Source organism: Pelodiscus sinensis, chromosome 2 (assembly GCF_052426305.1).
Source record: "Pelodiscus sinensis isolate ZL-2025 chromosome 2, ASM5242630v1, whole genome shotgun sequence".
Taxonomy (NCBI): domain Eukaryota; kingdom Metazoa; phylum Chordata; order Testudines; family Trionychidae; genus Pelodiscus; species Pelodiscus sinensis.
In genome coordinates, this window is record NC_143053.1 from 172,745,971 (window position 1) to 172,763,216 (window position 17,246).

Here is a 17,246-nt window from a genome sequence, read left to right on the forward strand (position 1 = left end):
GTTTGCAAGGGTCCTTCCTCCATCCCACCCCAAATTGGTTTGACTATTCCATTTAGGCAGCACAGATGGCAGGTATAAGAGGCAAGGGGAGGCAGTGCCTTCTCTGAGTCTTAGTGCTCAACCTCTCCTTCCTATCCCTATTCAAACCATTTCTTAAGACTCCCACAGCAGGCTGTTGCAGACTCCTGAGTCCGCCTCCCCGTGGCTGTATTAGTGGCTGTATTACTTACTTTACAAGTGAAAAGCCTTCCGGCTTGCCAGACCTATAGCATAACATTGAACCTGTGAAAGAGCCATTAAGTGGTAATGAAGCCATTTAACAGGCATGTGCCAACCCAGAATTTACTGATAAATGGTATTTCTAAAAATCCATGCATAGATATTAGATGCACAATCTGAATATTCAGCTTTTAGCCTTAAATGCATGTATCTTCAGACATATCGTTTTTAAAAATTCTTCAAAATTCTACCCTTATCTAAAAACATATTTTAATTACTATAATACATAAACTTGTTTCCAATGTCTTATTGTCTTTCTATCCATCCCTACTCTACTTTCACCTCTCGTCCCTGACATTGAAGAGAGCCCTTAAAGGGACAACATTCCTTTTTTTCATGATAGGAGGACAAATGAGTTTCCTTTTCTTTACCTCTGACTATAGTTTAACTAGTTTTAAGAGACCCCTCCACCAAATTCAGAGCCTTAGTCAGATATAAAATCCTTTGTTATGCCTAAAATCTTTGGAAACCTATTTTTATCATATACATATAGTGAAATTTCATAAACATGTCTCTAATTATGAAGATCACATAAAATAAATTAGTGTTCTCTTTTTCTAAAAGAAATGAACTTTGTTATGAACACACCAAACAGCTCTGATTAATTTAAAATAATGTCTTTGTTTCAGTGCATTATAATGTAATCTGGAATGATTACTTTATGAAGGTTTAGTTATATTTAAAATGTAAAATCAACTTACAAATACTGATTAAGAAAATGTAAAACAGAGAGCTGCATCATGTATTTCATAATAATATTTAATGTTTGTATTCAGCAGGACAGCTGACTTGCCCTTACTACAAAGATTTTGCAAATCAATCTGACAAACTTCAGGATATATTAAAAAATCCATGACTGACATTTTTATTTCCAAATTTAGTGCTTTTAATTAGGTACTTTCTCCATATCCAGTCTTCACAATCTGGCATGCAGTGCAAAACAGGCTCAATTTTTTTTAGGAAAAAATTTTAGAAGACTGGGGTTTTAAATGTCACTTGCTGCATTTGGATTCAGGGTAAGGAAAAAGAGGAGGACGCATGGCCTTGACAGAGCAAGGGTGGAAAATGGACTGGGCAACCGACTGGGGAGCTTGCCTCCCCAAGCAGCAGCGTCACCCATTGCCCATGCTAGGGATTCTTAGTGAGTTTAAAAGTACAATAATTAAATCAGAAAATGTGACCATAGGCCAGTAGTTGTCTGAGAATCCCAGAAAAGCTATCACTGATTCTGGAAAACAAAATACCGAGTTCAAAATGACTCGCGTTATTGAATATTCACTCTATAACATAAAGTCTGATTAGCAAATAGGAAGTATATATATTTATCCTTACATGTAGTAATAACCCTTTACAGTTAAAAATATGCGTACCTATGTATGCACATGTATACGTGTGCATGCACACAAACTCATTTGACACAACTCAGGGTTCCTACTAAAGATATGGCCAAGTGTAAAATTCAGATTCTAATTCAGATCTGGATATTCTGATTTAGGGTTTATACAAGATTTTGTTTAAGCCTATTGTAGACAGAAGAAATCTTTGTAGTTTGACTCTACTATATCCAAACTTCCCCATGTTCAGAATTCGGTTCAAGTCCACCTCTGTCATGGATTTGACATACTTTCATTCTAGAGCAGGGGTTCCCAAACTTTTTGACACGGGGACCAGTAAATCCATTCACGAACTTTTGGAGGACCGGTAATGTTCTTTTGCATATTTGCATATTCATTAACCAAATGATGAATATTAATATAAGTTGTTTCTGGTCCTCCCAAAACCCCCAGTGCCAGCTTTAGCAAAGCTTTTGATATGGTCGCCCACAATATTCTTGCCAGCAAGTTAAGGAATATGGATTGGATAAATGGACTGTAAGACAGACAGAAAGCTGGTTAAACAAGGGTTTCCCAAACTTTTTACTTTAGTTGGAACCCTTTTTTTTCCAATACTGCTTTTTGCAGCCCAAAAATATAAACACATAAAAAACAAACTGAGAAAATACCAGACATATAACATGTCTGGTATTTTCTCAGTAGGTAAGTTGCATTATTATTAGATGTATCAGTTTGTAGTTTCGAACTGCCTGGCTGGTAAATGTGCTTGGGCTGCATGAGTGTGTCTACCAGACAGACAGTTCACAACTACCTGTGGGGGGGGAGGGGTGTGGGGGGACAATAGAATCCCCGGGCTGGACTAACTCATGCGGGGGGGGGGGGGGGAGGAGGGATCAGGGGCAGCGTCCCAAGATCTACATATGGCCAGATCAGTCCCACTCCCCGCAGGCCGATTCATTCCTCCCCCCTGCTCCTCCCGCTGTGCCACTGGCCAGCCCCACTTCCCCCAACCCCCTCCTGGGCAGCCAGGTCCCCTCCACTTCTCCTCCCCAATCTCCCTTGGCCAGCCCCGCTGCCTGCATCCAGCCCTCCTTCCAGAGGCTGCTTCTTCTCCCCGCCCCCATCTTCCCCTGCAAGCTCCCTGCCCCCAACCTCGCACCCCCAGGCAGCCCTGCTTCCACTGGCCCCCCAATCTCCCCAGCCTGCCCCGATTCCCCCGTCCAGCGCTGCTTCCGGTGGCCAGCTCTCCCCTCCTCCTCACCCCAGAATCCCCTGGCACCTGCACCTTCCCTTAGCCCTGACCCTCCTCACATTGCGGGGCCGGAGGCCGCCAGAGCCACTGTGGCCCTGCCACATGCCTCCAAAGACTTTTAAAATCCCGGACCGTGACATCACGTTACGCCCGGGCATCCTTCCTGCCCACATGCAAGGCTGCACATGGGCAACAGCAGGCAGTGAGGAGGAGCTGCGCATGGCGGGGATGCTCTGGGGGCGGGGTGGGAGGACACACGGGGGGCTGGCGCGAGGTCCTGGGTTTGGGCCCGCACCAGGCAGAACTGGGGGAGAGACCCAGCTGGCACTTCCAGGTTCAGGGGCTTGGGGCCCGAATCAGCCTAAGGCCGGCCCTGCCGGCAGTCATCAGGCACGCTGAGGCCCGGTATTTTTTTCCCACGGCCCGGTATCGGGCCGCGGCCCATAGTTTGGGAAACGCTGTTCTAGAGCAATTTACTTTTCCTGGACAATTTTTCCTGTCTAGTTATGTAGGGAAAGCCTTTATCATGAATAACTTATCCAATGAGTTTTGCTGTTTTTTCTGCTTTGAGGATTTGTCCATGATCTGACTGATTTTTGTCCAATGTGTGACGGGCTGTGTCCGTAGGGGTACAGTCTAGGAGCTGTTGGAACCACTGTGCCCCCTAACAATTCTGCTAGGTTGGTTTCTCTCATATTGCTTTGCTGGTAACATAGCCAGCCTCTCCAAGCCCTGTTATCATCCAACACGACAATAGGAGGACCATATACCCATCTGAATTACCTGAGTACTTTACCTGAGCCACTCATGGAAAAATAGAAGGCCCCCAGCTAGCTTCAGCTCTTCAGCCTTTCACTTATAGTGAAATATAAACCCAAAATTATACCATCCTGCACTGCAAAGGATCTGTATGATGTAAGATCATTAATTAATTAGCTCCCCCCTCACTGTGGGTAAGGTACGCAATAGCCTTTGTTTCAGAATTAGAGTTCCCAAACACTTCATTTAAACTCACTAGTTAAGATAAAACCTAAATCAAGTATATTAATTACAGAAAGGTAGATTTTAAGTGATTATAAGTAACAGTAAACAGATCAAAGTAGATTACCTAGAAAACTGAGCCTAATATAATACATCGTTATTATCAGAGTTAGCAATATCTCATATTGACCAATGATACAAGCAGTCTATGAAGTTTCTATACAAAGCCTGGGACCGGTGTTTGCCCCTGTTGAGTTTCCCCCCTCGTGTTTCCAGGTGTTGTCTAGTGTGGGGAATTCGATCCAGTCATGATGTCACTTTCTCTTTTTAATTTGCTGGAAAGCTCTTTTGCTGTGACTTGGGTCAAACCATTTCCATTAGGAATTGCTATCAAGAGGTTTCTGCTGTACACAGTTCTTGGGGTAACCCCAGTGCTCGGGTGCATTTCCTCGGTCAGCTATCAAAATTGTTTGCCTTTTTTTATTGGTTTACCTGAAAGGCTACTTGTGGATATTCTTAGCCTTACCTGTTTCAGTAACACATAGATAGCCAAACTTTATAACTTCACATACATAGGATTATATTTGTTATCATTGTATGTTTAACTTTTAGAATATCTCATAAAACAATATCTCATAAAACATACTTTATACAAAACAATCATATGACAGTGGTGAATGTGGGTTGCAGAGTAGGGATGTAAGTGACTAGTCCACTATCCGATAAGTAAAAGCTTATTGGATAGTTGACACACTAGTTGACTAGTCGCTTCCTCCCCTTTGCTGCTTCAAGGCAGCAAGGCGGAGGGAGGGGGGTGGAGGAGAAGGAGGAAGGAGTGCTGGGGGGAAGCCGGCTTAAAAGCCGGTTGTCTCCAGCTCCAGCGCCATAGGAGGAGGCAGAGGTGCCGCAGCAGCGTTCCACCTTTGAAATGTAAAAGAGTCCCTGCTGGGGCTCTTGCGCATTTCAAAGCGGAAGCACTGCATGGAGCTTGGGGCCAGCGGGGGGTCTTAGTCCCCCGCTGGTTCCGGGCTCCATGCAGCATTTCAATCTGGTGCTCTTGTACATTTCAAAGGCAGAACCTTGAGCAGCACTTCCACCTTGAAATGTAGCAACAGCCGGGCAGGCTCTTGCTACACTTCAAAGCTGAAGCACCCTTATTGACTAGTCGAAGGAAATTCCAGTGACTGTTCGATTAGTTGATTAATCTAATTTTAACATCCCTAGTGCAAAGCACCACAAAACATATTTATTTGAAATTCTTCTGTGAAAAATTCTTTGCCTACAGGTTGATTCTGAGCTGTTTGTTATGAATAGTCAGTATTTGACATTTAAACTGCTTTTCTTTGTCACACAGATGTTTTCATATTATTTCTCTTCCATGATTGGCTAAGCATATCTCTTCCAGTCTAATTTCTGAAGCAAATGCTACCACTTATAAATTTAAAATTCTTTCCTTGTGAGTAATCTGCAATATTGGCTTAAAATTATGCATTGTCAAACACTCTTGCAGTGAACTTACTTCTTAAAATATAGATTTAGGGTGAACTCCTGGCCTCATTACAGCTGACCTGAATCTTGCCATTGGTTTCAATGGGACTGAGGTTTGGACAAGAAAGCAAACACAAAAGGGACATGAACAAAGACATTTGTAAGGGTTTTTTTTTGCAGTATTTATACAACTCTAAAACCCAGCTGAATGACAAATGTGCATGAATAACTGACTTGAGTGCACCATCTGCATCGGATTTTGAAAGTGACTGACTTTCAGAAGTGAAAAATCTTTTCTATAGTTGTAATCCTCATCTACATAACCATGTTAGAGGCATATCACGACACAGTAGCTATACTGTTGTAGTGTCTGTACTGTAGGCGTGGGTTTAGTGTCAATATCAATTAAATTAACTGTAGGCATGCCAAAACGATTGCTATCAAGTGGGCTAATTGAATCTTTTTTTTTTCATTTGTAATTTGAAGATAGTCTTACCATTTTCTGTTTCTGAAATCCCCAAAGAAATGCCATTGGGTGTGAGATTTTAGAAAACATTAGTTTTTGGACGTTAACAAAACTTCCAGAAAAATTTCTCCTTACAGCTCGGCTACGTCTACACTGGCCCCTTTTCCGGAAGGGGCATGTAAATTTCACTAGTCGTCGTACGGAAATCCGCGGGGGATTTAAATATCCCCCGCGGCATTTAAATAAAAATGTCCGCCGCTTTTTTCCGGCTTTTAAAAAAGCCGGAAAAGAGCGTCTAGACTGGCCCCGATCCTCCGGAAAAAGTGCCCTTTTCCGGAGGGTCTTATTCCTACTTCAAAGGCACTTTTTCCGGAGGATCGGGGCCAGTCTAGACGCTCTTTTCCGGCTTTTTTAAACGCCGGAAAAAGCGGCGGACATTTTTATTTAAATGCCGCGGGGGATATTTAAATCCCCCGCGGATTTCCCTACGACGACTAGTGAAATTTACATGCCCCTTCCGGAAAAGGGGCCAGTGTAGACGTAGCCCTCATGTTTAATAGAACTGCATCCAATATTCCAATACATATTGAAAGATTTCAGTAACCAGGCAAGTCTGGTGATCTTACAACTTATGGTTACTATCTGACCACTAGAGCTCGCTGAAAACAGATTTAAAAAAGAGTCTTTTTACTGTTTTACTTTCTTCCCTCACTCCACATTTTTTAAAAAGTCAAAATTTTGATATCTGAAAACCTCAATTTTGACAAATGTTCCCTGGGAAGAATCCCTTTAACATTTTTTATGACATTTTCATCAAATTCAAATTTTCAAAAATTGTAACCAGCCTCGGTGACTGGCTGTTATAAGTTTTTCTTAACATAGTGATGCACTGAAATAAGACTGTACCTTTGATGGCCAGATGTGTCAGTATTTGACACCAGCATTAGCAGTGGCTGGTATTTTTATGCCTATCTATAGATTGACAAACTACAGAATAAAATTCTATTTTTAAAGTGGTGGATTCCTTGAGGTATCATGTAAAATAAATAAGCAATGCTGAACAGCTTTAACCAGTTTCTTAAAATGCAACTTTCTGCATCATGTAGGTATATAAAAGAGCAACCCATAAATAACCTAAACAATTAGTGAATTCTTTGAGAGCAATTGATTTCAAATGGCGTCACCTCTTAACATAAGAATGGCCATACTGAGTCAGACCAATGATCCATCCAGTCCAATATCCTGTCTTCTGACAGTGGTGAACACCAGTTGCTTCAGAGGAAATGAACAGAGCAATTATCAGAGTGATCCATCCCCCGTTGTCTAGTAGCATCTGTCATTTAGAGCCTGAGGGGGACACAGAGCATGGGATTGTTTCCCTGCTCATTTTGGCTAACAGCCATTGATGGAGCTATCCTCCCTCAGTGCTGGATGCTAAGGGTGCTGCCACACCCCCTAACTTGAAGCAGTTTCCAAACAGTGTGTTTCAATGGCTTTCAGCACCCTCACAATAAAAAAATGTTCCGGGTCCCCTGCTATCCTCCATGAACTTATCTAATTTTTTGTAATCCACTTATAGTTTTGGCTTCACAACATCCCATTGCAATGAAGTGAACAGTCAATCTGTGGAATGTCTTTCATATCAACGTTGCTGTGAAAGTTTCCCTTTTCTTTCTTTTTGCTATTTTAGCTACCTCTGGCTTCAGCCGTTTTATTTTCTTTGCAGGATCAGCTTTTACAACATCCGATAACTTATCTCTCAGCTCCTGGGTATCCTCTTCAACCAGTTTTCCTGGATTTCAGCACCCACAGTCTTTGACTGCCCTTGGTACCAGCACTGCATCCATAGCTACACCCATTCCTCATCCAATCCAAGGATCTCTGCCTCCATACAGCCGTCTGGGAATGCCTCTTACACCTTCTGCCATAGCCAGCTCAATGCAAGGGAGTGGCCCAACGTTCCCGTCATTCCACATGCCTAGATACCACCATTACTTTCAACAGGGGCCTTATGCAGCTATTCAAGGACTGCGTCATTCCTCTGCAGTGATGACTCCATTTGTATGACTGACATCAGACAAGAGAAATCAAGATTTTAAATGTGAAAATTTGGCGTGACAGTACAGCAGACCTTCTTGAATGATCTCTGGTGAAAGAGCTGAACTCCTAACATACCAGCTAACAATGCATTATGGCTACAGATTCCTCCATTTAGGGATCGTGGCAAGAAGGAATGCAACTTGGGGTTGCAAAAGAAGCCATCTACTACAGCAAAATGGATCACAAAGTTCACAGGACTTTTAGCCAATTGCTGGTTAATGCACAGGTTCATTATGCCTGGTGGAGTAAGAAGGTGCGTTTATGCAGCAATGTACAAATTAATTGTGTACAGTTTTTTTGCCCACATGCTAAAAGAACCCTGAAAGAGGCAATATTCTTACTAGACTCCACGTCATCTTTCCCCACGAATACTGAGAGCCAATATGGAAAGATGTATTGCTATAGCTTTGAGCATGTTTAGGTTATCACTGCATTAGTTTGCTGGGAGAAGGGTGGGTGGGATGTTCTTTTAAAGACTGACTTACTTTAGTAAGAACAGTTTCTTGGTTCCAATGGGGAACTATCAAGAAAACGTGATCACAAAACAAGTTTGGAATTCTTTATTGTCTTTGAGTTCACAAAGTTATCGTTTCAGAAAAAAAGACTGTCTGAGAACTATATAAAATGTTTGATTCTGTGCTTTGTCTAAAAATGAGCTCACAAATCCCAGAAGGGGGCTATTTAGCATCTGTCTGGAGTGATGGAGGGAAATATTTATTCTGAAGGATCTGTTACTTTTAATCTGAAAATGAAAGATCTCAAATCTTCACCCTGAATCATTTATCTGCCACTGATACTAAAGGACCCCACTCTCCAGATGTGCATTTGTATGTGATAAAGGAACAGAGCCAAATTCTTTTACTATAAAGATCTGCACAGTGGATCTCAGTGCATGGCCAGCACAAGAATTTACCAGCTTATCTGATTTTTTCATTGTGATGGGTAATGTTGCCAACTGTGCTGCCTGCCAGGCAGACCAGAGCCAAATTCTGGGCTAACATCTGTCCCATTTTGATCTGTGGAGTGGTCTGGAATATAAATCAGCACATAATTTGGCCCATAATATTTTACTCATATCCATCTTTTGATGGTTTCTAATTTAAATATGGCTGTGTTAACAACGGGTCTCATTCTGGCTGCAATCCAGACTTTCTGGGTTTTTTTGTCTGTACTATAATAATGTAATTAGCATAATTGCTCATATTTGCTCCTGGGTAGAAAGCCACCTTGAGGACTGGGCACCACTGAAGTCTTAAGAGAGGTTGATGCCTTGTGCTGGCTCTCTGTATGGGGTTAATTTCAACATCTGTGAAGAATAAACCACATTCAGATGAAAGAGAAGGGTCCAATCAACTCAGCCATCATATAGTTTCTGTACATCCATAAGAAATACCATATGTTTATTGACCCGGAGTTCTTATACCCTAGTCATGAGTTCTATAAGGGGCTGTAGTGGTTTATCTGAAGTAAGGCTTCAAGAGTTCAAGGCCTGTCTTCATTTTCTTATTCTGTTATCCCTAACCAGTGTATATTACAGCACTGTGCAGTTAGAGACCTCCATATTTTATGCCATGTGCCATACATCTGGGTGAAGTGAAAGACATGTCATATGAAAGTCTTCAGTCTATAGCCTATTGACTAGTACAAAATGCTGTAACACCATCTCACATTTTGCCCGATTCTTTATTTTATGAGGCTGCAATGGAACACAAAACAAAGATGATATTTATGGCACAGATGACAACTATTTTGATAAATCACAAATGGTGGCTTTTAAAATCTCCCCAGTTTTTGTCTTGAATAGGTACCATTAGCTCCATAATTGTAGCATTACTTTGTCTTTGCCCAACTTTGCTTAGGGAATACTACAAAGACTGATGTAAAAGTATCCAAAGCAACTGAGCGTTTGTTTTGTGGTTTTTTGAATGGGTGAAGATGGTGATCCAGTCATCATTTTTGGACTCAGATTCCCTATGGGGAATGTCACAAATCAATATACAGGGCCAACCCTGTATGCTTGCTTAGGCTGTTCAGATGTCAAATTTGGCCTTCTGTACCTACATACTGGAGTTCGCTGTACCTAAATACTGTTGAACTTAGCTGCAAGGTATTTGTACTGAAAATCCATTTTTGGCTAATCATGCCCTGTTCTGACATGAAGAACCCTAATTTGGGGGAAAATCTGAGAATATTAGTGGATCAGATACATATGCTGCAAAAGCTAGTTAACAATACAAAGATAATACCACTTATATTTTCAGTGCTGATTTGGAGGGACAATTGACAGTTTTCTCTCCCCTTTCAACTGTTTGGCTTACCTAGAATAAATGTGGCATTCATTTTTAACCAGATGCTAATCCTACAACAGCTAATGGCAAAATCTGTGGGGTAAATTATCTAGTGGTGCATTCAGTGTTACCGTGGGAAAAATTCAACCCTGTTGCTTTTAAAGCTCTTTGTGTGTGTGTGCACATACTAGAAAATGCTCAAGTGAGTTCCTGGGCTCCCTGTTTCCATTGATTGAAGAAATAAATTTGAAGCTGGTAGACTACATCCTTTATAACATGAGACCAATCTTCTCACATTGGCCTCTGTTCCCGTATAAAACAAAATTCTAAACAAGTTCTTTGGCCCCTTTAGCTCTTTTTCATGAGCCCATCCAAATAACGCCAATATTCTCCATATAAAATTTCTGCTGTGATGCTAATAGAATATGTAAATGTACCCTAGGAAGAACTACAACTCTCCTAGAAACAAATAGGCTGTGTCTACATTGGGCCACTTATTCTGGAAAAGCAGCCGCTTTTCCGGAATAACTTGCCAGCTGTCTACACTGGCCGCTTGCTTTTCCGGAAAAGCAATGACGATCTATTGTAAAATTGTCAGTGTTTTTCCAGAAAAACTATGCTGCTCCCGTTCGGGAAAAAGTCCTTTTCCGGAAAAACTGTTCCGGAAAAGGGCCAGTGTAGACAGCACAGTAGTCTTTTCCGCAAAAAAGCCCCGATCGCGAAAATGACGATCGGAGCTTTTTTCCGGAAAAGTGCATCTACATTGGCCATGGACAATGCATCCTGCCAACGTAGACACGCTTTTTCCAGAAATACTTATAAAGGAAAACTATTCCGTTTTAAGCATTTCCGGAAAAGGGTGCCAGTGTAGACGTAGCCATATAGTATCAGAAAAATGCTAAAATATCCAACAAAAGGCAAGTGCTTCTTCATTAGGAATAAAACGTGAAATATATATGAAAAGTATGGCACTAGTCCTCTCCTCATGTAGAACTTTCACGGGAGTGGGAAGTTCCCTCAAACTCTGATCAGACTCATGGACTACTTCCCACAGCAGAGTGGAATTTGCCACCCTATCAGTCAAGAAGGGGACAAGGCTTTTAAACCTCCCTCTGAGAATCCTACGGTCTCTGAGTAGCCACCCCTCTGTTGTGCAGTCTGACTAGCTCATCCCTACAGCAGTATAACTCCTTTTGAACCATGAACCCATTGGGTTCCCCTCCAATGCAGACAGAGAAAACAAACCGCTCAAAGGCAAAATGGCCATGGAGTGCCCAGCAGCATTAATTCAGGGGGTCTCCACCTTATGGATCTTGTGGGAGAGTAGAACATTGTTACTGAATGGAAGCCCTCAGCCCATTATTGACATAGGTTTATTATTGTGATTTGCTTGTCTTCTAGCAGAAAGCAGCATTGAGTGTACCTAGTGGTACCCTGATTGTACCTTGTGGGTGAAATCCTTGCCCAGTGAAGTCTGTATCAAAACTGTAATTGACTTTACTGGGCACAAGATTTCACTTTGCCTTTCCTATCTCACAAATGGCACCCAGCTAGCCAGACAGTGACATTTGTGACTCTACCAGTATAGGAACTCTACAGAGGAGACTACAGACCAGTTTTCCAGTTGCTTTCCACTGATTTTTATTTTTGTAGATTAAAAATTTAGAAACGTAATCCAGATAGCTGCTTAAACATTGACATTGTTATGAGTGCTTGAAAACAAATCCCTGTACTGCTTTGATACTGGCTCAGTAATCTCTTCCAGGAACTCCTGTCCTGCCAATGGCCCAGGGATATCACTTTGAAGCAAGTGATTGGTTGATGACTGACCAATGCCAAATATAACTGAAACTCTTATTGTTCTATGTATTTCACATTTTTATGCCTGACGTGGAACATTCCTCACTTTTCCATGCTTTCTTGGCTGTGCAGAATAGGAGCTGGTCCCTTTTAAGAAGGGCTGGATGAACATGCCTGTATTTGTATTTCAAAATGAATGGTAAGATTATCCTCAGTCTATTGTTGTATTGCCTGGCTCAGTGTTATGAATGCATTTGGATGTTTTTTAAATTACTCCGTTACCCAGAGAAATTCACATCTTGTATCAATCAAAAGAATCACAGACTAAGGCAAATGACTTAAGCCTCTATCCAATTTCCTTTTTAGTTCTGGAACACTGTAATGAGTAAGACATCAAACACATCTTAAATTTAGCTGTTCAGTTCTCAGAAATGGTCTAGCTGATCTGTTGCCTGCCCTGCAGGATAGTCATGGGTCCAAATTGAGAGCCACTGATTGGTAGTACAGTATCTGTGAATTGACTTAACTAGTATAGGGCGAATGGGTTCAGTTACAAAACTAAGGTGAGATTGCTTTTCTTTTGGATAAAAACGGTCTTTGTTAGGTCAAGGAAAACATTAGATCTTCTCAACACTGGGGAAAAATAGTAGTCATATTTCAGTACTGGTGCAGTCCCAGCCAATGTTCCCTCTAATTTTTCCCACCCCTGAGCAGAATGATTTTGGTTATGTGCACCAAATGTGGAGTAGATGTGCAACACATCACCTCCACATTGGGGCACATGAAAAATTCATGTGTCGGGAGCGGGGCCAATGGTTCTGAGTACAAGAAGGGGCTCAGGCCTGGGGCAGAGGATTAGGGTGCAGGAGTGGGGGGGGGGTTCTGGCTGGTGGTGTGGGCTTGGGGGGTTGAGGGATGCAAGGGCTCTGGTTGGGGGTGCAAGCTATAGGGTGGGGCTGGGGATGAGGAGCTTGGGGTGCAGGAGGAGGCACCAGGTTAAGGAAAGGGCTCAGAGCTGGGAATTGATGTGCAGAAGAGGGTACAGGCTCTGGATTGGATGTGTGGGCTTTGGGGTGAGGCTGGGAATGAGTGGTTTATGCTACAGGAGGTGGCTCAGAGTGGGGCAGGAGGTTGGGGCTCAAGCTTACCTCGGCAGCTCCTGGGCAGTGGTGCTAAGTCAGGCTGCCTGGCCAGGGGTACTGAGCTGCACTCTAACAGTGGCCAGCAGGTATCCTGGGGGTGGAGTGTGGGGCTTGAGGCTCCATGGCGTGGTGCACTGCACACACTGCTCTTGCCCACAGAATGGACATAGTGCCTGGTGCCCTGTGGTCCCCCTGCCTAGGAGCTGACCATGCTGCACTGGCTGCTTTCTCGCTGGCTGCAGCATAGAGCTGTTCCACCTGCAGCCCCCAACCCCTGCGCAGGGCTTCATGGGAAGCCTCACAGCCACTTAGTGGAAGCATATGCCCCACCTATGGGTGAGGTCCAGTGGAGACAGACTGCAGGTTGTCATTGGCCTCATGATCTGTGCATAGTCTGCACTAGCTCTTCTCTGGTACTAGTGGAACTACACCAGTACTGGAAAATCTCTACAAAATTTCCTAGCAAACACACCCTTAAGGATAAGGCCTTGAGAGCAATGGCAGATGCCAAGGGCTTCTGAAAGCCTGGCCGTTCATTAATGCACTGTCTCTTCCTGCACTGCAGTGAAGCATTCTGATGACAAGAGAAAAGGGGAAAACAACATCCCAAGAGTCAGCAAATATTCGACATTTTAAAAAGTCAACTTGTTTTTAAAAACAAAAAGGTGATTTGATGATTTGTTTAGATTCCACAAGGTCCTATCTCTTATGTGTTTGTATTTGAAGAGGCATTCAAGGTGAAGTAGCTTATTACCTACTTATGCTAAACCATCTCTTCTACCTTGTATTTAGCTGTGACACTGCCCTGGTCTACATTAGGACTGTATTTCGAAATAACTCCCACCCTCCAAGGTCAAATTTATAAGCAGACTGTCCACTCTACCAAGCCCATTATTTCAAAATAATGGGCCATGGAATTTGAAGTCTGTACTCCTGCATTTATCAGGAGTAATGCTAATTCCGAAATAGTTATTTTGAAATAATAATGAGCTCTGGGACAGTTATTTTGAAATAATTACTCCCCAGTACTTCTGGGGCTCTAAGTCTAAAGGTAGCATGTACACATTAAGGGAACCTGCCTCAGACTAATTTCGAGGCTTCCCTGTAGCGTGGACATGCTAGTTCGAATTTGTTAAATTGGGAATTAAGTCACATTTACTAATTTTAGAAATAGATTTCTAGTGTAGACATGGCCTCAGAATATGTTTCCCAGTCCTGAAGAAGAGCTCTGCATAAGCTCAAAAGCTTGTCTTTCTCACCAGCAGAAGTTGGTCCAGTAAAATATATTCTCTCATCCACCATGACAGTTCCAGGATATTAGAGACCTGACGAAAACAACACTGCATACAAGTTTTTATTACATGATTTTCCCTTTTGAAATAAATTAAGCAGTGATCTAAATAAATACTCTATGAAGTAACGTCTTATAGTATATGGACAAGAAATACAGTTTGTATTTTACCTCTGGCACATTTTAAATAGTCTCTATTTTTTTTCTTTTTGTACCTTAAGAAAGGAGGAAAGATTTCTTTTTAAAAACAGGGAAGGTAAAAACTGGATGTGTAGCCTCTTTAACCGAATGTACCACAGTCCTGCTGTTTGCTGTGTTTGTTTATAATGCCTTGAGTGAGCACATTTACCTTGTAATGAAAGTGTGTGTTTGGGCTAGGAGCAGGGAGGGAATAATGGAGGGGAAATCTTTTTATGGGAAAAAGTTATGAACATAACAAACTATGAAGCAACATCTAATGAAAAGTTTCTTTTTAAGTGCAATATATTTATTTCTGCTAGAAATATATCAACATTATGTAATATTTGAAGCATTAAATGTTATTTGTAAACAGCTTAAAATTATTATATATATATATCACAAAATTGTACATAAGTGCAAATGTGTGGATAGCCATTTCCTTTCATTAAATATTGGGTGTTTTGATATAATCCTTATTTATACGAAGTTTCCTCCTTTTGATGTTCTCCAGTTAATCGCTGATGCTCTTCTGTGAGGGCATACACAATTCAGATATGACTGCTGATGTGTGAAAGATAGCCTAATTTCATATTGAAGCCACAGTCATCATAGGAGAGTGATAACTTTGCTATAGTTAAGTGTAGTTGAGATTAGACTACTGTTTAGTAGAAAAGTCATGTAAGTGTCTGAAATCCACGTGTTTGCTTACACCAGGGGTGTCCAAACTTTTTTCAAAGAGGGCCAGATTTGATGAAGTGAACATGTGTGAGGGCCGACCATTTTGCCTGATATTCTTTGAACCATTACAATTAAATGCAAATTAACTATTTTATGCAAAGTTTATTGCAAACGGCATACTTTTCATTTCGTTACATTGATGACAAATCTAAACAGGTGTTAAATCACTCTGCCTTTCATATCTGAAGGCCAGATGAAAAAAAAATCCAGGAAGCTGAAATATATGTCAGGAACATTGTAAAGTACATTACATATTATTGGTAATAAAGGTTGTCTGTCAACTTTTAAGTTCAAAAAATATGAACAGGAACATAACACCAAGTATACATGTTGTGTCCAAATATATTTATAACTGATTTAGACCAACTGACATTAACTGAGATTTTACAATGTATTCATCTCAATACATATGGATTCGTTGGGGACCATAAAAGATAGATATTGGCAAATTACCTGGGGGGCCGTATTAAACCGGAACACGGGCCGCAATTGGCCCGCGGGCCGGACTTTGGACATGCCTGGCTTAGACTGTCTTGAAAATTGCTGTGCCTCATAAGAGCCAAGGATAAGGTCAGTGGCTGATATTTGGGGTTGTTTGAGCAAAGGTTTTCCTATTTAAACTCCCCCTTGTGTTAATCCTCTAATCCTTCTAATATCCATGTGCACAAATTGGAATGCAGACTTCAAAGTAGAAATAAGATCCTCCGGAAAAGGGCGCTTTTTCCGGAGGATCGGGGCCAGTGTAGACGCTCTTTTCCGGCTTTTTTAAAAGCCGGAAAAAAGCGGCGGACATTTTTATTTAAATGCTGCGGGGGATATTTAAATCCCCCGCGGATTTCCCTATTACGGCTTCTGAAATTAACATGCCCCTTCCGGAAAAGGGGCCAGTGTAGACGTAGCCTAATAGTATTATAATAATCCCCATTCCTTTCCTAAAAGTTCCTAACCTTCTGTTAGCCTTTTTCACTGCTGCTGTGCATTGAACTGAAGTTTCCAGAGAACTGTTCACAGTGACTTCAAAATCTTTCTTGAGAAGTAACAGTTAACAAATAGCCAGGAATGTAAATATGTAGTAAAAATGTTAACCAGTTAAATGATTTAATTATAATTGTTTAACTGGTTAACCAGGTGGCTGGGATCTGGCTAGGCCACTGGACAGGGGACTCCTTTAAGCAATTTCTCCATGGGCGGATGGTGGACTGCTCTGGTCAGCCATTGTCTTGCCATACCATAGGCAGAGGTTGCTCTGGCCACCATCCTATGTCCCACCACACCACAGGTGGGGAGCTTCTCTGGGTGGCCCCGTGGTTAATCTTTTACATCTCTACTAAGAATCGATCATTATATATGTGTAGTTGAGATTATTTTTTCCAGTTTAATCTCTGTGCACTATCAAAGTTGATTTCCATCTGTCATTTTGTTGACAGACACCCAGTTCTGTGAGATACCTCTGTGGCTCTCTGTAGTAAGATTTAGATTTACAAATAATATTCAGGATAGTTATTGTGGACTGTGCCTCATGTGGGTAAAAGTTGAGACTGCTGAATTCAGGACAAACTGATGTAAAAACAGGGTAGCTGCACCCCAGAACTGGTGGTTATTCTGACACTAGAGGTCACCAAACAAGCAACAAAAATGAACTCCTGTATCACTACACTGATTAACTAGAAGCTAAAAGCTCAGTCTCTTTATCATCACCCAGACATCTGGTCTTTATGATGGCAGGTATCTGAAAACCAGATTCATCACACAAAGTTCTTCTAATCCCAAAGGATCAGCCATTCCCCCCGGTATGCTTTAGATCTTACCCAAATATCATGCTGCAGCCAATTTCTTTAGTAACTAAAAACAAAAGGCTTATTAAGATAAAAAGAAAAGACAGACATTAAATGGTTAAAAGGATCATG

At 41.7% G+C, this 17,246-nt stretch overlaps 1 protein-coding gene across 1 annotated transcript in view; it reads left to right on the forward strand.

Moving 5' to 3' along the window:
- The window catches only part of TBX20 (T-box transcription factor 20), a 58,294-nt gene extending 46,836 nt beyond the window's left edge, over positions 1-11,458 (forward strand). Inside the window, exon 8 of the mRNA XM_006124054.5 lies at positions 7,527-11,458. Coding sequence (XP_006124116.1) covers positions 7,527-7,867 — 341 coding nt within the window. The 3' untranslated portion in view covers positions 7,868-11,458. The remainder of the gene's footprint in view (positions 1-7,526) is intronic.
- Positions 11,459-17,246: the final 5,788 nt, after the last annotated feature.